At 25.3% G+C, this 24139-nt stretch overlaps 1 protein-coding gene across 3 annotated transcripts in view; it reads left to right on the top strand.

Annotated features, from left to right (window-relative positions):
• The first annotated feature begins 4318 nt into the window (after window positions 1–4318).
• jar (Myosin heavy chain 95F jaguar) overlaps window positions 4319–24139 on the top strand; it is a 20516-nt gene continuing 695 nt past the window's right edge. Inside the window, exons 1-16 of one of the 3 annotated variants that reach the window (XM_035875904.2) lie at window positions 4319–4475; window positions 16960–17145; window positions 17673–17746; window positions 17934–18063; window positions 18253–18417; window positions 18773–19185; window positions 19989–20248; window positions 20329–20486; window positions 20587–20751; window positions 20861–21084; window positions 21298–21489; window positions 21577–22560; window positions 22648–22787; window positions 23046–23093; window positions 23584–23704; window positions 23951–24068. In XM_035875904.2, coding sequence (XP_035731797.1) covers window positions 16965–17145; window positions 17673–17746; window positions 17934–18063; window positions 18253–18417; window positions 18773–19185; window positions 19989–20248; window positions 20329–20486; window positions 20587–20751; window positions 20861–21084; window positions 21298–21489; window positions 21577–22560; window positions 22648–22787; window positions 23046–23093; window positions 23584–23704; window positions 23951–24068 — 3373 coding nt within the window. In that variant the 5' untranslated portion in view covers window positions 4319–4475; window positions 16960–16964. Of the gene's footprint in view, window positions 4476–14051; window positions 14208–16959; window positions 17146–17672; window positions 17747–17933; window positions 18064–18252; window positions 18418–18772; window positions 19186–19988; window positions 20249–20328; window positions 20487–20586; window positions 20752–20860; window positions 21085–21297; window positions 21490–21576; window positions 22561–22647; window positions 22788–23045; window positions 23094–23583; window positions 23705–23950; window positions 24069–24139 lie in introns of those variants that run through there. The other 2 variants (XM_035875907.2, XM_085656729.1) reach the window with 2 other exon arrangements.

The following is a 24139-nucleotide window of genomic DNA, read 5'->3' as shown; positions in this document are numbered from 1 at the left end:
TTCTAATCGGGGAAGGTCTCTGATCTCCGGTTAACCGAGTAGTCGAGTATGGGAGTGTCTTGCATATCTAAGAAAAATTATAAAACAAGTTATGCGGTTTTTTCTTTCTTTTTTTTTTCTATAGGACAAAAAAAATATATGTATAAAAAAATATAATACATATATAATATATATACATCTATATATATATATATAATAATATTTTTCTTTGATAAATACATATTAGAATATTATTATTATTATTATTATTATTAGAATAATATACTGTATTAGAGTATTTTAAATATTCTAAAATTGTAATATATTATTCCAATATAATATTCAATATTTTAATATTATAATACTTTTACATGTATATATACTAATTGATACAAATATATATATCATATTATTATAGTTATAATAATATTACAGCGTATGAAATGCGATAGTTGTTCTTACATTAATATAATGTTATATTATAATAATTTTATGCTATATTATATAATATGTATCATAATATAATATTTTTATTTAATATAAATGCATTAAGTATAAATATTAAAATATAAGAGTATATTAATTAGAAATATTACGATGGTGAAACGTAGAAACATTGAAATACATGTAAATTTATTTATTCACAAAATAATAAACAATAGTATTTTTCTTTATACATATATATCGATATATGAATATTTCTACAAATTTATATAATTGTATAATAAATGAATATTTTCCTAAAAAATCGTAAACATAATAAATTTCGAAAAAATTACGTAATATATTAATAACACGACACGATGTGACAAGAGGAAACGAAAAAAGTAAAACAAATAAATAATAACAACAATAACAACAATATCTTTTAACCATTTATTAAGGTATAAAATTGAGAGCCGTCTCTTAAATCGATTTTTATTTTTACTTTTACCGTGAAATTATTCGTTCGAAGAAAACGTTTAGTCGGCATTGCAATATTCTTTGTACTTTACGAGATTAGTTATGGCCATTGCTAAATTGTTAATCCATTTATGTCGCTTTTTTCCTTTTCTTATTTTTATTCCTTTATTATTATTATTATTATTATTATTATTATTATTATTATTATTATTATTATTATTATTATTATTATTATTATTGCTTTTTTTTTTCTATAAACGAAACCAAAAAGATCTTAGACGCGGATGATAAATCTCAAGATAAAATCTTCAAATATAAGATCGAAGAGAGAAAGTAGAAAGTTGAATGTTTTACGATCGTTCGGAAGTTTAAAATATTCTTTCTTGGATTTATTTATTTTTTTTTTCTTCTTTTTCTTTTTACGAATAAAATCATCATTAAAGATGATATTGCAAGCAATTGTTCGGATATATTCTTGTAGATCATTTTCTTATAATTTACCGTTTATACATTTTAATTCGCAATAAACGAAGTACACTCTCAATAATGACATTTAGAAAGGATTTCTTTTTATATGTTTATATTTTATATATTAGACATCATATATATATATATATATATATATATATATATATATATAATTTAGATATTGCATTTTATTAAATACTTCATATGAATAATATAATTATTATCAATTATTTTACTATGATTATAACAGAGATCACAATCTCTAAAAATTTTACGTACATAAACGTCCATGAAGAATTTATTTAATACATATTTCATTCGATATACGAATGATTAATTATGAATAGATAATAATAATATTTTATATTTTTCCTTATCAAATTCTAATCTTTCCAGGAACGACTCAGTTTTGGCAAACGTTCTCTTCAAATGTTTACATACCTAAGTATATGTATATAGATCATTTATTATACCATACCATTCCGTTACTATCAGTTTCGCATGCATTATCTTTGGCATTCTTCAAACAACATGTTTTTCTTTAATGTTATACGCATGATCTTAAATACACACATGTGTGTATATGTTAATCCATATACACACATATACACACAAATTGGTTCATTAAAAATTTTTGCAATTGAATTATAATTCATTATATCGATACTCGTTGAAATATTCAATGGAATATTAACGGAGAATTGGTCGGATCCTAGATCAAAGATTTTGTCAGGCGATCGATCGCTTTTCGAAAAGTAATATTTGTTTTAAATAAATAATGAGTTTTAATAATTACTCTTTTTTCAATTTTTTACAATTATTCAATTATAATTTTTCTATGGTACAATCAATCAACAAATATGTTCCCCTCGAGAGATATTTATTTTAATGTAATATTTTTTGTAACAATATTCATATTTTATATGTTCGATTTTAATAAAAAAAAAAAAGAAAAAGAAAAAAAATATTAAACATTAAAGTTGTATTGTACCATTTGCTTACCGTTGATAATATTTATTTCTGTTATTATTGTATTTGGTATTTCCACAATAAATTATCGATAGCATTTATGTGAAATAGTAATTTTCTCTTAACAATTTTAGCCATCCTACTACATTCTTCGGAATAATTGTAATCATAGCTTTTTTTTTTGTATATCGCGAAGAAATATGGGGGACTGAACATACGTCAAGGTCAATTTCTCGGTATCAATATTATCAAACGTACGGGAAGTACTTGTATACTTGTATGTATTCTATGTACGTGTATCAATCATTGTAAATTAAATAAAATTACCAAGTCTGGATGAAAGCTATATATCTTTATTTCTTTAATCAGGAAAAAAAAAGAAAGAAAATTATAACATTTTTTTATGTTACATATTACGATTATATTAGAAAATAAGTGAAACATTTATTGGAAGTGTAACATTATTTTTATTATATATACATATATATATATATATATATATATATATATTATTTATAAAATTTCGGATTATATTTCATTTGATCAAAATTAGGGAATGTTTTTTATTAAATAATTTAATTTAATATAACACGTTTATAAAATTAACGACATCCTATTGTTGGATAATTCAGAAAGAGAAGGAGAGATAGGAAAAATTATGAGTTTTAAAAAATTTATTTTACTATTTTAACAAAGTTATAGAAGTTATAATTGCTAGCGACATAAACGTTATCACGGGTAATCATATAATCAGTGAAGTTTCTTACCTGATCCATCGATATAAATACTTAAGGAATATTTTTTAGATAGAAAATTATAAAAATTGAACTTTTTCGAATCGTATTTACGAATGAAATCAACAAATTATGATTTAATTATGTTATTTAATAATATAATTTTTTGTTAATACCGTTTGCATTTAAGAATCGATCGATAAAAAAAATTTATATGATTTTTATATAAATTTATATATTTATGATTTTTATATAAATTTTTATATTTTTCATTTATAAAGAAATTAAAATTTTTTCCTTATAATATAATTTATACAATATATTCATATTATTAAAATATAAACTAAAACTTTCTCTTTAAACAATAAAGAAACTTAAGAATAATGAACTTTTTATCAATCGATAAAGTAGAAATTATGATTTTTAATTGTCGATAATGTATACAACGTACTTATCTTCCTGACTTGCTCAATCAATTGGTTATATCGTTTCAAACATATCCGTAAGATGTCAGTATTTAATTACCATTAAGTATACACTTACATTTTATTCTACAGGGTGTTCTAAATTCACAAATAAAATATTTTACTTTCGATAGTCGATCAAGGATCAATTTTACAGTAACCAAAATCTACGAACATATATTGGGTACAGAAAAATTTTTTTAAATTCTATATTAAAAATATATCAATATGAAATAAGTACGATAAAAATAAAAAAAAGTAATTGTATCAATACATAAGTATATAATTTAAGAATACATATATTTCTGTATAATGTATATTATTATATTGAGTAACGATATATAATAATATAAACTATATTCTTTAGTATCAGTAAAAAAATATTTTAAAATATCATTGGCATTGGAAAATAATAAATTATAAACTTTCTGTACACCTTATATAAATATATAGGACCAAACGTACTAGTATTCATGTCACGTATTCGTGGATCGGTCTGTCGTTTAAACGATTATATCATAAAATTGCACATGATAATTCATACATTTATAATAATAATTTATTTCCGAAGTCTATAATTGAAGAAAATTTCTAAAGGATTTATTTCGAACGTCAACTCGATCATATTTTCACGTCGATTTTTACAGGATACCGTTTCCAACAAACGATCATCCATTTGCCGAGTAAGAAAGACGAAAACGCACGAAGATTACCGAACGAAGGAAGTTGACTTTACGAATCACATCGACAGTTGCGTGTCGGTCCCCGTGCCGTGCGGTACGGTATTTAGTATTCTCTTTATTCTTTTGTGTAATTGATTACTTTTTCTTTTTTTTTTTTTTCTTTTTCTTAATTATATCTGATATAAACGTATATGTATACCACTCGTATTAATCTACTGTGATTTAGAAGTTCGTCGTGTATGTTTTGAAGCACGATCAACGAATTCACTAACGATGTAAGTTTAACAAACAAGTTATTTTATTTCATTGTTAATTCGACACTGATTTACTTGAAACTTTAAATAAGTAATATATATATATATACAATACTTATAAATAAATTTAAAATAGTCGGTAATAAGTACAACATATAAAACGGAAGTCAATTTGTTTTTTTACGTATAGTTTCGAAAGTATTTTTTACTTTTATTTTAATAAGTTCTTTTATTCGACAATTAATCGTCATTTATTTTTTATCTATTCCAAATATATATATGTGTATGTATATATATATATATATACATATATATATATGTTTGTGTGTATATATAAATATATATATATATATGTATATATTAGGCTTATCGATTATCCTCGAAGTTACTAGAAAAACAATATCCAAATACTATTTCTTTTCCATACCAATGTCGAACATACGGCTTCACCGCCGTTGTGTCGTCGTCGCTAATGCAAGCTAATTCTCTTGCTATCTCTGGTAAATGGTATTTGCTTGAAGAAAATGCCGGTCTGATAAAATTCAATAAAAAATTATCTAAAAGGTTTTTTTTAACTGATTACGTTTAATTGTATCACTTTCCTTTCGATTCGATTGAAATGTTTTTAATGCGAAAAAAAAAAAAAAAAAAAAAAAAAAAAAAAAAAAAAAAAAAAAATTCATACGAAAAAACTTAACCTTACAAACGTTTAACATTTTGTTAAAATATTTATAATGTCTTTTTTCTTTTTCATTTTTTTTTTCTTTTTTTTTTCTTAATTTTAATTAATCTTAATCTGTAATTAATATATAATAAAACATATTATTTGTCGTTATAATTTTTTCTCTTCTATATGCGTTTTGACTTTAGTTGTTTTTTTTATCTTCTTTTTTTTTTTTTTTTTACACAGTACTGACATGATAATTGATAATGGAGATAGTGTGTTTCTTAATTCATCGAAAAATATTTAATAAACTATTACGATCAGAGATTACACGAACTTTTATCGATTATTTCGTTATATGTAAGTATATAAAAAGTCATTGATATGTATCCTATTCTTGTTATCGAAAATTAGAATTCGATCTATCGTAACATATGTATGTATTATGTGTTAGCGGCCATATTTGTGTTCATTCATTTTGTTACTATACATTATCATCTTTTTCGATCGTATAAAAATATTTACGATGCATCAATGACTTATCGGAAGAAGATATTTAAAATATTTTTTTTTTGGTTAAGATTAAAAAAAAAAAAAAGAAAAAAGAAAAAGAAAAAAAAAAGACTAAATTACTTCGTATTAATTTTTGTCTCGCAACATTATTATCATAATTTTTCGTTCGATAAGACATTATCTCCGAATATAAATGAAAAAGAAAAATGTCTTTACAAAATATATGCAAAGAGATTGTATGAAATGCTGAATTAGTAACTGTATATATAACGATAACGTTTCAACGTGTCCAGTAACGAGTACGTTTCAACCGTGGAACAAGTTAGTGGAATTTTGTAAGAGGTCCCGTAGATTGGCTTGTGGAAACTAGTTCATACATTCTAATCGTAATTACGGTTTCTATTGCATTATAATGAAATAATAAATGTGTAAGACAATTTTGGTTTAAACAATATATATATATATATATATATATATATATATATATATACATATACATATATAAAATTTATAAAATATATAAAATTTTATATTATTATATAAAAAATATAAAAATTATATAATTTTTATATAAAATTTTGTTCGTACGATCTTTTAGATTAAATTATTTTGTTTCGAAAATAATGAATAATTTCGATACAATGATTTGGAATTATTATAATGAAATAATATTTATAATAATAGATAGGGTGTACAAAAAGAAAAGTATATATAAACTTTTTTTTTTTTTTTTTTACATCAGTTACATTAAATTCTCGTTTTAATAAATGATCAATGAAATATCAATAAATAGAATCTGTAGAATTGTTACAATGAAATAATATCTAAAATAAAATATATAGAATGTGTACATTATATATACATATATATATATATGAAATTTATTTCGTGATATTAAATTATCTTTATAAAAATAATTCAATGCTTTATATAATGCTGTTTACATAATGGTCTTTTGAAATTGTTATGGAATGTTTATAATATATAAAGTATATATGTGATTTTTATTTTACGTATAAGCGTACGTTGTTAGGTTAAGTTCTCGGTTTCTGCTTTCGTCCTTATGTACATACGTGTATATGTATGTATATATGTAGTATGTATCTACGAAAAAGAAAAAAGAAAAAAAAAAGAAATTAGAAAGAGTAGAGAAGATGACTGAAGAAAGGAAGAAAGAAGAAGAAGAGGTCAGTCACGAAACGATACTTCTTTTATTTAGTTGAGAATTACGAGAGTGGAACGAAGCTCACAGGTGCACGAACTTAGAGAAGGCGATGCGTGCGAATTAGCTCGAATACACTCCTCTATATTTCCCTTCATTTTAGCTTACTATATTTCGTAAGTCAGTTTAGTTTCGATTGAAGAGGAAGAACAAAAGGAAGAACCTAACCTAAAATCTGCAAAAAAAAAGAAAAGAAAAATCATGAAAAGTGACAAAAAGGAAAGACAAAATTTCATATCTGCATATAAATAAAATCTTTAATGAGTTAGATCGATTAAAAAAAAAAAAAAGAAGAAACAAAAAAGAAAGAAAGGACAAATAAAATATAATAATAAAGTATTATACAATTAATTAATATAATATATATATATATATATTGAAATTTTTTTTTATAAAGTTATTACTAAAAATTAATGATATATATTTCTAATCATAATACACGTATTTAGGTTGAATTTTTTGGTTTAATTTTGCGCGTTTCGCTTTGTTAATTTTTTTGTTGTTTTAATTATTTATTAATACGATTTATCTTATTCCAATTTATACACATGTTTTATACATTTAATAATATAATATTAAATATATTTTTTTAACATTATCATATACAAATACATACACGTTTATATAATTAATATATGAATATAATAATATTAATTAAATTATTAATGAAAATTAATGATTCGTTTTTAATCATAGTATACGTGCATTTAATTAGTTTTATTTTTTCGTTCTAGTAAAATGTAATTTTTTTTTTTTTTTTTTTTTTTTTTTTTTATTGTTCATTAATAACATTTATCTTTATCTAACTTTTAAAATAATTTTCTTCTAAATTTTTTTATTGAAAATTTCAATGTATAAATAATAATATGGATTATTATTATTATTGTTATTACGTGAATAAAATAAGGATATGAATATGTACGTAGGCTAATTGATTCGATATCACGTACGATGGGATCATTTTGCAGTGTTCGTTCTATGTATTAATTAAAACAACCTTCACACGGTCTCCATCATCGAACGCGTTATGAGTGATTAGATTGAGTGTGGGACGGGTTACTTATATGGCCGTCATATATAATCAAACGTTTTCTATTTTATAAAAGATCATTTTGCCAAAGAAGAAGAAGAATAAGAAGAAGAAGACGAATATATAAAGATAAGGGCGATAAAATATCGTATTCTATGAATTATAATTTTAAAAATCCAAGAACTTTTGGTTCACCCTATATTTAATATATTTGATTAATATATTATACCAATATATCTTACTTGATGTATTATATAATACTATGATAAAACAAATTTATAATAATATATTATTTGCCATATATCTGTAGAAATTATAATGTAAAAATGTTACATAATATAGTCAAATAATATTTTATATATATATATATTTATTTATATAATAATTAATTTATATATTTATCATATGTCAGTATATAAAAATGACGCGATTACGTAAAATCTATTTTACGTTAACAAACACATTAATGACTGTAATTAATACGAAACGATCCAACGAATTGACCCGATTAGTGTAATGGGGGGGGGGGACTATTTTTATGAAGGTGATGACAGCAACTATAACGTGTATTTTTAGAAGTTAATAAAAGGTGGCAGAACTTTGGTCGCTGTTCGAAAATCGTTAGCATCGTCTGGTATTTCATACCGGTACCATGATGACGGCCATTCGTCGTTTCATGTAGTATCTTATGCAAGAACATACGGAAAAGGATCATTCGTTTGTTCGCACGTAAAGCAGGAATTCGTCTCTCTCTCTCTTACTCTCTTTCTCTCTCTCTCTCTCTCTCTCTCTCTCTTTCTCTCGATATATATCGTGAGACGAAGATCGACAACGTGACTCATGTTGGCCTCGCTTCCGATCCAGCCCACCGTTAGAAAGATCCTTGCAGATCAGGTTCTTATCTTCTCTGCTCTTTCTATCTCTCTCTCTCTCTCTCTCTCTCTCTCTCTCTCTCTCTCTCTCTCTCTATATATATATATATATATATATATATATATATATATATATCCAGTTCAATTAAACTTTTTATCAAAGATTATCTCGCGACTTTATGCTCACGTTCGTAAATAATTATTAGTTTCTTGACGAGCCAATCGAAGTTTAATAGAAATTATTTTATATACACACACACACACACACACACATATATATATATATATACACACATATATATATTATATTATATATATACATATAGAAATTATTTTATACATACACACACACACACACACACACACACAGGGTGTTCAAAAAAACATTCATAATTTATGCAATGCGTAGAATGTATTATACTGAGTAAAGAAGTCTTAGAAAACATAGGTCAAATATTTCTGAGATATAAACATATATATATGTTTTGTTTAGTTGAATGTTGACCTTGACAATGTGATTTCATTGTTTTATTTATTAATTTTCATACTCGTATTATCTATCTTAAGTGATTTCCATACCTGAGGAAGATATTTATTCTTTTATTTATGTTATGTAAATTATTTTCATACACGTTCTTTTACTTATGCATGTTAAAAGCTAATTCAATGCTTGTTCTTTCATTTTGGATCGAATTATATTCGTATTTAAATCTAATATATTTTTATATATTATTTGTCCCTTGAAGAAACTTTACTTTTAATTAAACTTATTTTGTTTTTATTTTGATTTATTTATTCTTTTTTCCGATTTATAAAAATTCATTTTCTTAATTATCTTTTGTCATATTTCTAAATCGACCGTCATAATGATTTAATAACGGGATGACCAAATGCACGTCTCGTACTGTTTCGTAAGATAAGTAGCAATTTCACTATGTATATGTGTGTGTGTGTGTGTGTGTATGAGTGCATTCATGCACCTACCCACTCTCTCATACACGCACACATACACACATATACATTGTCGTTTATAAATTATAATTTTAGACGGATCTTTATGGTCTCTCACGAGTTCAAAATGAAGAAGTTCACTATATCTATCCTTTTATTTTTTTTTAAGCAAGAATGAAGTTGTCTTCTATGATTTTTATTTATTCAGAAAAATGATTTTATATATAAATTTCTAAAAAATTATAATTCGAAAGAAAACATTGATAGGTAATTGAAAAATAATCTGATTTCTTTTTATTCTTAATCTATTTTTATCTAAATTGATGCAATTGAAATTTATTAAAAAAAAAAAAAAAATATCTGAATGATTATGATTGCAAATAAGGCACCGATCGTGATAATTAAAACAAATAATTAAAATAAATGATTAAATTTTTATTTTCGTTCGTTCATCTTTATCTATTCTTATCAAAATACAAATGTTATTGCAAAATTTAATATAAACATTTCTGAAGGATTTATAGTTGGAGAAAGGGACTGATCCGAAAGCAAAAAAAAAAAAAAGAAGAAAGAAATAAAAAAATAAAAATAAAAAATAAAAGAATAGAAACAATTAGAAATTTATTTTCTTTCATTTTTATTTCTAATTTTATGTTAATCAACGTAATCTAATCGTTCATATTGTTAATAACTACTGGTGTGAGCTAATTTTCTAAAAATTATAATTTCTAATATACTTTTCCTTCAATGTATTCTTTATATGTAACATAATTATCATCATCATCATCATCATTATCATCATCATCATCATCATCATTGTTATTATTATTATTATTATTATTATCATTTTTATTTTTATTATTATTATTATTATTATTATTATTATTATTATTATTATTATTATTATAGTTGAATGCTCTTCAAATATGTTTAACAAGCATAAATAAAGTCTCGATGATCACGCAAGCTTTTCCCCCCTCGAGTTGTTTCGCATATCCGTTTGTGCATCCGTCATGTTAGGCGCCAAATTTTTTGTTCGACCGTCGATGTCGTGTCCGTTTCCAACATTAAAAATTCGTCGAAAGAACGCGTGTACGCACTCATCCATATCTCCCTGTCCTGTGTACCGAACTCCACCTGCTGTTTCCTGCTTCCTCTCTTGCTTCCTTTCCTACTTCATTCTTTCCATTTTAATGAAATATTGTTAATACTTTTATTCTTTCCTCGTTAAAGAATTACACACGAATTAAACGAATTGTTTATATTATTATTATTATTATTATTATTTTTATTATTATTATTATTATTATTATTTTTTTTTTTCTTTTTTTTTTCTTTGAATTTGTCTATGTGTACACAATCTGTATGAATTTTTTGATAAAAAAAAATTTGTTTTATATTCCTTTTCTTTTTAAAATTTTTCACGAATAAATCTGTACAATTTTTATACTTAAAGTGAAAAGAAAAGTATATATATATAAATATAAATAAATTATATAATAATTATAGAATATTATTACTTAAATAGAAAAGAAAGATATATTCATATTTTTTCTACGGATATACAAATAATTATAACTAATAATTATATATATATATATATATATATAAATTTATTTTAGAAAAATTTACTATAAAAAAAAATTCAATAATATTTATTTTACATATGTTTGTGTCTAAGACAAGAGAATATTTTTTTTCTTCTCTCTTTACTTTTGAGATTATATTTTATTGAAAGTAAATGCATTAAAGATGTTGATAATTACGATATAAATTAATTTATATTATACATAAATATATATATATATATATATATATATATATATATATATATATGATAATATTTGTTGTCATTCAATCGATAGATTTGCGATCGATCGAGAAACTCATGTAAGATTTGCCATCCGAGAGCGAGATTCAAAGATCGATGCAAGGATCTACCGGCTGCATTTACCGTTACGAGATCTCTAACGGGATGCGAAGAGAACGGCGAAGTGAAAGAGACGATTTTGTTCTTTCCTGATCGACCATATGTATACATGCATACATATACATATATACAGGGTGAACGAAAATTCTCTAGGCGGGCCTAAAGTTCTTAGATAATTTAAAAAATCAATCATTCTTTTATGAGACTTCTTAGACAAATTTATTTTTCGAATTGCAAATCTGAATTGTAAAATTAGAAAATCCTAAGTACGAGCTCAAAATTGTTCTCGTAATATAATATAATTGATTTTTAAAATCACTGAAGAACTTTTGATCCATCCAAGAATTTTTTAGATCATCCTGTATATACATACGTACATATAGACAACGGAATACGTTGAATAGAAATTTCAACGAAAATAATCGTATGCGTGAATTCGTCCGTGATATTATTATTGTTATCATTATCAGATGAAAGTCAACATACTTTTTTTTTTTTTATGAGAACTGGTTCATTTCCCTCAAGAAATCATTTTTATTATTTTCGTCTGTTTATCGTACGTAAGATCAATTCTTTTTATGCTCCATTTGTCTTGTTTCTATTTAAACTAATATAATTAACCATAATAAAAATGTCGCTCAATTATTTTTATAATATTGTAATCATATAAGAAATTGTTTACCTTATTAATTTTTTTTTTTTTGAATAAATTGATTCTTATTCAGTAAATAAAAAATTATTTTAAATTTATATTGCAAAATATTTTAATCTTTCATATATACATCCGATAATATATATATATATCAAATAATTTTTACTATTTATATATATTATCGTAAAACACATGAAAGATTAAAATCATTTACTATAAACGTTCTCCTTCGTGGAGCACGATTACAATAAGACTTTTCCAAATCTCGTCACGGTGCGCCGGTCTCTGTATGCGCAACGACGATGCAACCAGTTGTACGTAATTACCTTTAATCATGCAGTGACGTTTTCTATGTGTAATTCGACACTGTGAAGGGCTTGTCGAAATGAATAAAACGGACATAATTCCATGCAATTTTATTTACGATCGAACGATTTTTCTCGAAACTAGTAAATAATGTTTGAAAGATAAAAAAAAAAAAAAAGGAGGAAAAATAAAACAAATTAGTTGAATACATTTGTAAAATTTGTGTACATGTATTTTTAACTTAGAAGTTACACGTTCACATACATATATCCTTTTTATCTCATTTTTATCCTTGGCATAGTATAGTTATAGTAACGAATTAATTATTATAGAATAATTGATATGATGGAAGTTATGTAGTAAATTTCATATTAAATTAATTAATTTTTTTTTTTTTTTTTTTTTTTTTTTTAGCAGGATTAATTTCTTATAAGAAAATGTATATACATATGTATGGCGAAATAATCTCTCTGTTTGAACAATATTGGATTATATATATATATATATATATAGCGTTAACGAAAATGTGTGACCTTTTATTATAATAAAGTTATATCGTTATAACTTTTCTAATTTCTACGCACAATATGTAATATTTTTATTTTTCATTTTATTTTTATCAGGGGAAAATAAAATTGATTTACATAGAATGAAACTAACGTTACAATCGTTTAATTGAAAATTCATTATTTCTTTTCCTCTACAAGTTGACGATGATTCATTTTATAGGAAATTAGGGAGCTTATCTTGATAACGCGAGGAGAGATAAGCGATAAGAAAAAAGAAACGAGAAAATTCAGACACTTTTCTGTTACTGATTGTTGAACAATGAACATGAGATAAGTGAAGAAGAGAAACATGTGAAATATTTTTTTTACGACAAATTAATTAAATATTTTTTCTAACATCTATTGAAGAAAGGGAAAAAAACGAGAGAGAGAGAGAGAGAAAGAGAGAGAAATGAAGCAATGCTACATGTAGCCTTCGAATTACGTTCGCCACGTTTAATCCATATCGATTATAAGCTGGAAATGTGCACTTTTGTAGCTTCGTTCATCGATAACAAAGGATTTAAAGTGTGCGTCATTGTCATAGCTTTAAAAATAAAATAAAATATAATGAAACGATAATAGTGATAAAAATATAATAATAATAATAACAATAATAATAATAAATAAATAATAAATAATAATAAATAAATAATAAATAATAAATAACAAATATATTTTTGTAGAATGGCGAATGATATGTATTATATAAAATTTAAATTGATAATAGTAAGACATGGTGTGATAAAAATGATAATTAAAAATTAAAATTAAAAATTTATCTTTATCTCTTTTGTTATTTATTATTAAAAAAGAAAAAACGAGATAAATGCGGATCATGTATTTACAATTTTTTGCGATAATATCAAATCGAATCCGGAGATCTCTATTCATCCCTTTCACCAGAAAGTTCCATTTCATTCGAGGAGAAAGTCTCAGTGCCTAGGAGAGACGAACTTTATACTTCGAAACTGTTACATTACTTACATATACACGTTCCTTGTCCGTTTCGACTGTACCGATCTATCTATGCTAATTATTCTCAACATATTTACAATTTCTTTTGTAAGTACATGGCGATGCGTTAAGTAGAACATCAAGATATATTATACATACACACGCACACACATATATTGCTCACTTCACTAATTTTTTATTTTTCATTTCATTTCTATATATTATCAATTGATATTCATATTTATATATTAATATATAATAATAATAATAATAATAATAATAATAATAATAATAATAATAATAATCTATATATTAAATATATATATGTATGTCAATAATTGACCAATAAGTAATATCAGAATTTTCAATATATACATAATATGTATATTTAATCACGTCTCCTTTGGGTTTGCAATGCTTTTATTAATTTTTTTTTTTACACAAATTTATTTATACAATTCTTTATTATATTATTTATACAATTCTACAACTCTTACAATTGTCTTATTCACCGCGTTATACAGTAATAAACGATTTCATATATATTTTTAACGATTTTTTAAACGATTTCATATAGATTTCATATAAGTCTTGATCCACTAACACACACGCGCGCGCGAGCTCTCACACACACACACACACACACACACACACACTACTTATTTATTATTAATATTAAATTTATATCTCCTTTCTCTCTTTTATATTTCTTTCTGATCACCTTTCTCCTCATTTTGTTTCTCAATCCTTTTATCCCTCCTCTATAACTTCCTCTTACATACTTTTTATCATCTTTTTTATATCCTCATTCTCTTCCTTTCATTTAATGATTTCGACCCTATTGTTACTCTTTCACATTTCTTCCTCCTTCTCTTCCTTTTTCTCATTTTTTTTTTTCTTTTTTTTTTACATATCTTCTCTCATTAATTTTGTGAGTGCGTGCAAGAACTTGATATGTGCAAAAAAAACATAACTTTCTTAAATATAAACTTTCAATGTTTTTTGTCAGTTGAATCATATTTACATTTTTTTTTTCCTTTTACTTTGTATAGAAATCAATTCATAAAATTGTTGAAACGATAAAAAAAAAGGAATAACAATGAAAATAATATATAAATATTAAACATTGTTTTATTAAAATGTCACATATGCGCTAGAGATTTTTTGCACGAACCAACAGAATTCTTCTCATTTTCCTTTCTTTTATTAATCTTTTCATATTCAGTGATCTCATCCTTTCTTCCTTACAACTCTTCTTCCCTCTTTCCTTGTTATCCGTTTTAAATATCATCTTTATTTTCCTTTACTCTATGCTCTAATCTTAATCAATTCTATCCAACTATCTTTTTTACTCCACAGGTATCACTATCTTATTCTTCCAATGCAGATATCATCATTTTATTTTTCTTCCAGCTTCCCTGTCTTCTATCGTCACCAATCAATTTGTATCAAAATTCTTCTTTCCAAGCATACGTTCATCTTTTTCGATCCTACGAAAAGTTAAAACTAATAGGTCATGTCGTTTTTTTTATCAAAGTTTAATCTCTATTCGATAAACGTTATCCGCAAATAGTTTCGCTATCATTTAGACGGAGAAGTTACATGATCGCTATAAAATTGCGAATGTTTGAATCGTCAATGGAAAAGATATAATCATCCTCGATCTTTTATGCAATCAGCTTTTTGTAACTTCGTACTCAGGTCAGAAGCTTCTTAGAAGAGATTAATTACAATCGATTGGCCAATCACTGGAGGCTTAACACCTATCAGAAAGTTTAAACAAAATCTAGATTTTTTCTACGTTTCGACTTCTTCGTGAAATTACATACTTAGATATGCGAATTGTCGAACGGAAAGCTGCCAAAGAAGATGCAGTTCGATGGATTTCTCTATCACTGTGTAAATGTGTTCAATGCGCATAATATTAACTTGCGATCGGGATGTATATATAAATATTCCATCTAGCTATATCCCATGAGAAGATGATTGGAATGATACTGAAGGGACATTACATGATTTTGTAAACCAGCGAAATTAAAATAGCTACGAATGTTACGTATCTCTAAAAGTTATACACGGAGACGGATTAAGGTCACTTTGGTAAATAATCATAACTGGACTTCTTTATCTGTTGGAAAACAGGAAAGATATGATTGCCGAATGGAGGAAAGATTAGCCACTATTGACTATTTATTTAGCCTGAAATGCAAACGGAATATTGACACTTCGGGATATTACTGCTTAGTAGATAGCAACATTTTGTTATCATTAATGCGAATTTTGAAATGACTTGAGAATCAAGTCGTTAATTAGATTTGCATTAGTATTAATATTAAAAAGAAATAATTATGAGAAAAAGAACGCAAAAATTTCGCGTTATAGCATGTTGGAACATAGCTGCTATGTATATACTCCAGTTGAACAATTTTCAATATTTTATATCTAAATAAATAAATAAATATTATATATATATATATATATATATATATATATAGTATAAGTAAAAGTAAATATAAATGTTGTAACATTTAAAATGTGTCAGAGTTAGATTATAGATAATATAATTTATACTAATAAATATATAATGTAATAATAAATATAAATATTATAATATTTAACATTTATAAATAAATAAGGCACTTTATTTTGAGACTGGTCAATAAATAGTTGTGTATCGTCATAAACTAATAAAAGTAATGTCATTTATTTTCTATTCAATATATGTGTAGTATATACGTAGATATATTATATTTATTTTATATAAATACAATATATCTACGTATATACTATACATATATATCAATTTTATTAATATAAACATTATAATAACGTATTTATACTTTCTATTTGATTTGATAAGAAAAAATGGAGAATCAGCAGGTATGGGTCCGCGACCCACAGGAAGGCTTCATTATTGGAAAGTTCACGGACATGTTGGATGGGGATGCATTGATCTTGCCACTCGAGTTGAAATATCCACAACGCACTTGTCCTCTCGACGAGGTCTATCCTGCCGGAGAATACACCAAAGATGTTGAAGATAATTGTAAGTTGATCATGACATTACTTTCTTAAAAAAATTTTTTTTATCAATTAAAGAACACTCACTTAAATCCAAGAGAAAATGATTCTTTTGATCTGTCATGTTTTGAAAAAAAAAATTATACAAATTTAAATACGTATTATTGATTTGTTTCAAATATGATAAAAATATAAAGATAATATATATACAATAATTTTTTATATATTTTGTTAATAATTGTTTATATATTATGTTAATAAATTATCTTTTAAAAAATTATATATATATATCAATTTTAATATTGAACATATTATTTCTCACGTATATAGTACAAGCTTGTAAAAAATGTGTGAAGTATAAAATACTTTAATAATTCAACGGGTAGCTAATAGAATATAGATAATGGATTTACCTTAGAAGGTATTTAATCTCTTTGTTGAGTTTATCATTGATCAGAATTAGTTAGAAGCGCACGTTACGCTCGATTCTCACGAGGAGACTTTCGCTCTTTTGAAAATACACTTTCACCCAATTATTTCTTTTGATTACAGGTGCATTGATGTACCTTAATGAGGCCACTCTGCTAAACAATATACGTACTCGTTATTTCAAGGACAGGATATATGTGAGTATACCCAGGAAGTATAAGCTAACTTAGACTAATTAATTAATTAGTCGCTTGTTAATGTTGAAAAATTATTCCCTTTAATCATTCAAAATTTCATAATACTTGTTTCGTACATATTTATCATTACAAAATTAGAATTTTTCTTATCTGTGTATACTAATTAAGCGATTTTTAATTGTTACAGACGTATGTAGCTAATATCTTGATAGCTGTTAATCCTTATTGTCAAGTTAAGAATCTTTATTCGCCAGAGACCATAAAAACTTACAAAGGAAAATCTTTAGGCGAAACACCACCACATGTTTTTGCAATTGGTATGTGTGTGTGCGTGTGTATATATATATAGATAGATAGATAGATATAATCTTGTCTTTAATATTTATTTTGAAATTTAATATGATCTATATAATAGAAAGTAAACATTTAATAAACAATAATTAAATTGAAATTATATTAATATTGAAATTGAATTTACTAAACTGAGAGATTATTTTCACATACAGCTGACAAAGCATTCAGGGATATGAAAGTACTGAAACAGTCACAAAGTATTATTGTTTCGGGTGAATCTGGAGCTGGTAAAACTGAATCAACGAAGTATCTTCTTAGATATCTTTGTGATCTTTGGGGATCTACTGCTGGACCGATCGAGCAAAAAATTCTTGATGGTAATTATGATAAGAACAGATGATGTTAATTAATAAATAGGAACATTGATATTAAAACTATAAATATTGAGCAATATATTTTTTTAATATTAATATAAAATATAAACATATAATCATGTATAAAAGCATTCTAATTGTATAATTATTCTTATATTATATTATATTAATTTGATTTATTACCATCTTTCAAAAATTAAGAATAATAATAATATATATTTATAATTGATATACGTATAAGTATCGATTAACAAATAACAAAATTTGAAAAAAATTATTCATTTCCAAGGAACATATAACTCATGACTATTTTTTAAGGAACATTAAAATATCTTTTTCTTTTTCTTTTTCTTTTTAGCCAATCCCGTGTTAGAAGCTTTTGGAAACGCAAAAACGAAAAGAAACAATAATAGTTCTCGATTTGGTAAATTCATGGAAGTGCATTTCGATGCGAAATGCCAAGTAGTTGGTGGTTATATATCCCATTATTTGTTAGAAAAATCAAGAGTATGTTTGCAAAGTCCGGATGAGAGAAATTATCACGTTTTCTATATGATGTGTGCCGGTGCTCCGCCCGAGTTACGTTCGAAATTAGGTATTACCAAGCCGGATGATTTTCATTATCTGAAGAATGGTTCCACGCAATACTTTTGTAGTCCAGAGTCTGAGAAGAAATTAAACGATGCACAAAAAAGTTCTGAACAAATGAAAAAAGGAAGTCTTTCCGATCCATACTTGGATGACGTTGAAGGATTCAATGCAATAGATCAGGTAATCAGTCATAAAATTATCTTATTTAATTTAACAATTATCCTTATTGTCGACTATAATTGTTTGATTCTTAAAATGGTGAAAATGGTAGAATATGTATACAGAGAAATTGTGAATTATTTTCACTGTTCTATTTTCAATAATTACAATATATTAAATATTGGAAATTGTATCTTAATATTATTTCTGCAATTTTTTTTCAATTTATCGCCAATAAAAAAAAAAAAAAGAAAAAAAAGACTATGATACATAATTTTAAGCGTTGATATTTTTTTTTTCATAAATATCGAATTATTTTTTGATTACTATCTCTTCCCTTTTTGTATTGCCAACACCGATGTTTCGTTATTCTAGGAAAGAGCAACGGTAAATTGAATATTTTTCTTTTCATTCATTGTATATTATTATCTATCAGCAAATTTTTCTTTTAACTTTATCGCTTACATCTTTCAGCTTTAAAAACAACTCGCATTTTATTCTTTTGTCATTGATTAGATATGTATTAAAACAGAAAGTAAAATACTGCTTGGATAAATGAAAGTTAATATTTCTTTCCTCATAAATTTTTCAAAGCCAACATACCAAGAATTTAATGTTGATACTTATATATATATATATATATATATATATATATATATATATATATATATATAATCTTCTTCAGAAATAATTGTTTTTGAAATTATAGTAAAAGCTAGTAAACAACAAAATTAATATTACTCAAAAGCGAAGCAATATTTCGTCTCGGTACACGTATGAATTTCTTTAAAAATCTTTGTTTTTAAAATTTATTATTAATTTAGGCATTAACTCGTCTTGGATTGACGGATGCCGAACGAATGGAAATTTATACGATGGTAGCGGCAGTACTCCATCTTGGTAACATTACTTTCGAAGATAATCCTGAAGATACAAAAGGTGGTTCAAGAATAAGCCCAAATTCTGAGAAGGCTGTTCTTATGAGTGCTAAATTATTAGGAGTTGATCCTGAAGAACTTAGACAAGCATTGGTATCAAAGGTCATGCAAACTAGTCGAGGTGGTATCAAAGGAACTGTTATTATGTGAGTTAATTGTAATGTTACTATAAATACGAATACAATAATTACAGAATAATTAAATATATCTATTTTAAACGTTTAAGGGTGCCTTTGAAAGTTTATGAAGCTAATAACGCTAGAGATGCTTTAGCAAAAGCAATTTATAGCAAATTATTCGATCATATTGTTGCTAGAATCAACAAAAGTATTCCTTTCAAGGCGTCAAGTTATTACATTGGTGTTTTGGATATCGCAGGATTTGGTAATACATATATAGACGCATATACTTCTGTAACTTGAAAAAAAAAAAAAAAGAAAAAAAACTTTATCTTTAATCGCACTGTTCTTTTTTTTTTCAACAGAGTATTTTAAAGTTAATAGTTTCGAACAGTTCTGTATTAATTACTGTAACGAGAAGTTGCAACAATTTTTCAACGAACGCATTTTGAAGTATGAACAGGATCTTTATGCTAGAGAATCTTTGAACGTTCCTAAAATTTCCTATGTAGACAACCAAGATTGTATAGGTAAATTCTGATTGATTTTCTAATTTTTTGATATAATTTATAAATTTTTCATTAAAAAAAAAAATATATATATAATTTGTTATTGGGTGTATCTTTTAATATTTGGTAGATCTCATTGAATCCAAAAGCAATGGTATCTTTAGAATGTTAGACGAAGAATCTAAGTTACCTACTCATAGCTTTGCACATTTTACAAGCGAAGTACATCGTGCTTGGAACGGACATTTCCGTATCACTTTACCACGAAGTTCTCGTTTAAAGGCGCACAGAGAATTAAGAGATGACGAAGGATTTGTAATCCGTCATTATGCTGGTGGTGTTTGTTATCAAACGGTAAATTATTACATAAATTTTTTATATCTTTGATTGTCCAAGTTAAATAATATATCTAATAAATGATTGTCTAAATAAAAAATATATTTATATGTTAAATTGTTTCTAAAAAAAAAAAAAAATTAATTACCATTAAAAGTTTTTATACTCATTTTAATTTAAAAAATTTAATTTTAATGTAAATCAATTATCTCAACGATTTTATATTTGCAGAATCAATTTATCGAGAAAAACAATGATGCATTACATGCCTCCTTGGAAGCATTGATACAAGAAAGCAATAATAATTTTCTTAGAACGCAATTTGCCAATAATTCTTCCCAAAAAGGAAAATTAACGTTCATTAGCGTCGGTAGTAAATTTAAAACGCAATTGGGTGAACTCATGGGTAAATTAAAGAGTAACGTAAGATTTATGTATATTTTATTACGATAATTAAACCTGTATTATTTCTATCATTTTTTGCTTCATTAATTGTAATCATTATTGCAGGGCACAAATTTTATTCGATGCATAAAACCTAATAATGACATGGTTGCACATCAATTTGACGGGAACAGCATTTTAGGTCAATTGCGTTGTTCGGGAATGACGTCTGTATTAGAATTGATGGAACACGGTTATCCCAGTAGAGTTACCTTTCAAGAATTATACAATATGTATAAATCTTATTTACCTCCAGAATTGGCAAAATTAGATCCAAGATTTTTTTGCGAAGCTTTACTTCATAGTTTGAAATTGAACAAAAAAGATTTCAAATTCGGTATAACACGGGTTTTCTTTAAACCTGGCAAATTTGCTGAATTTGATAAAATCATGAAATCAGATCCAGAGAATTTGCAAAAATTAGTTGCTAACGTGAAGAAATGGTTACTTAGATCAAGATGGAACAAAATGCAATTCTGTGCTTTATCGGTAATTAAATTAAAGAACAAGATTATATATCGTAGATATCATTTGATAATTCTTCAAAAAACAGCGAGAATGTTCATAGCGAAGAAACAACATCGTCCGCGAATAAAAGGTTTAGTTAAGATAAAGAACCTTCAATCGCAATTAATAAAAATCCAGGATATATCGAATCAATTAAAGAATCGTGATAAATACATTGCCGATATCAATCAATTGCAATTGGACTTAGAAAGTTCTATTCGCCGTATTAAAGAGGATTCTAAAATAAAAGCAGCGGAAATAGATACGATTTACACGAATTTGGTAAATCAGATGAATAAGCAAATGGCATCCTTGCAAGATACGGTGAAGCAAGAGAAAATAGCGGAGGAACAAGCACGATTGAAAAAAATACAACAAGAATTAGAACTTGAGAAGAACAAGAAGGAGGAGGAAGAACGTAAAAAGAAGGAGGACGAAGATAATCGTAAGAAAAAATTGGGAATGGAAGTTAGAAGAAAAGCTGAAGAGCAACAGAGGAAGATGCAAGAATTTGAAGATCGAAAAGCTGTTGCAGACATTCAGGTAAGTTTATAAGCATATTAATTCAATAATTATTACAAACATAAATTCAAGTTAATTCAAAGCCAATGTTTAAAATCAATAACATAGGCGCAATTAGAAAAGGAAGCTATCGAGAAATGTCGCTATCGTGAATTATTGGAACAAGAAAGACGTGATCATGAATTGGCTGTACGATTAGCTCAAGAATCGAATGGACAAGTGGAAGATTCACCACCACCTGTTCGAAAGTATGTTTTGAAAGTTTTCTTTATTATTATTATTATTACTATTATTATTATTATTATTGTTATTATTATTATTATTTTCGCGATTCTGAGATTATCGCGATTTAATCATCAATTGCCTATTGAATAGCCTATGAATGATCTATAGAGACTGTAATATTTGTAAATATATTACTTAACTAGGGAATTCTTTTTTATTTTTTTTTTTTTTTAACTTTATCAAAAGACAAAGTAAGATATTATTTTCTTGCAAATGTATAGTGGTTCGGATGTACGAGTACCATCAACGAACAACAACAGGCTTATAAGGTATCAAATCTTTTGTCGTGGTAATGCACGAACTAACGGCTAACTGAGTGATTTATATATATATATATATATATATATATATATATACAATGCACTTATTTCATTAAAAACTTTCTAACTGTTAACAAATAAAACACTAATTTTGTTTCTACATAATACAAATATGCATGATCTGTATACACATATGAAATGATTCAAAGGGATACTTTTGGTTCTAACAAATTTTAATAATAACTGTAGATTACATATAAAATAGAAATTATAAGAAAAAAAATATATATATATAATATTAATTTAATTTATACAAAATAAAAAAATTACTAACACCTTATGAATCATTAATATAAATTGCATGATTAATTTCACATGTAAAATTTCTATTAGCTTTACAGCGAGTCCTCATAGCAACGCTTTTGTAGAACCCTTATCTTTTTAATCATTCACTTAATATATAAAATATAAAAATTAATAGGTTTTTCTTCGATATTAGATCGGAACAAGTTCGCAATCATCAAGCAGCTATGATCAATAAAAAATATGACTTATCAAAATGGAAGTACTCTGAATTGCGTGATGCTATTAATACTTCTTGCGATATTGAATTATTGGAGGTATGAGTTGTTTATCGTAATATTTTCTTATTTTCCTTTTATAAAAGATCAAGAAAATAAAACATCATTGTAAAAGTTTAGAGATTTTATATTTAAAAAGATTATATCTTGAAAATTTTATATCTTAAAAATGAAAAACTTTTCTTGATCTCATAATTTTTTTTTTTCTATCCTTATCTATCTATTGTTATTACAATTTATTATCTTAATGAAAATATAAATAGATTAATATAGACTTAAATATAGGCTTGTCGTCACGAGTTCCATCGTAGATTGAAGGTATATCATGCCTGGAAAGCAAGAAACCGTAGGAAAACTATTATGGATGAAAATGAAAGGGCCCCAAAATCCATCATGGAAGCTGGTAAAATATAATTCATATTTTGATATTTTATCGAAATATTTTATATCGAATAATTATAATTATAGATTGAA

Source organism: Vespa mandarinia, chromosome 4 (assembly GCF_050613455.1).
Source record: "Vespa mandarinia isolate Hongniang chromosome 4, ASM5061345v1, whole genome shotgun sequence".
Lineage (NCBI taxonomy): Eukaryota > Metazoa > Arthropoda > Insecta > Hymenoptera > Vespidae > Vespa > Vespa mandarinia.
The sequence above is the reverse complement of the archived record's forward strand: the minus strand, read 5'-3'. Positions and strand labels throughout refer to the sequence as shown.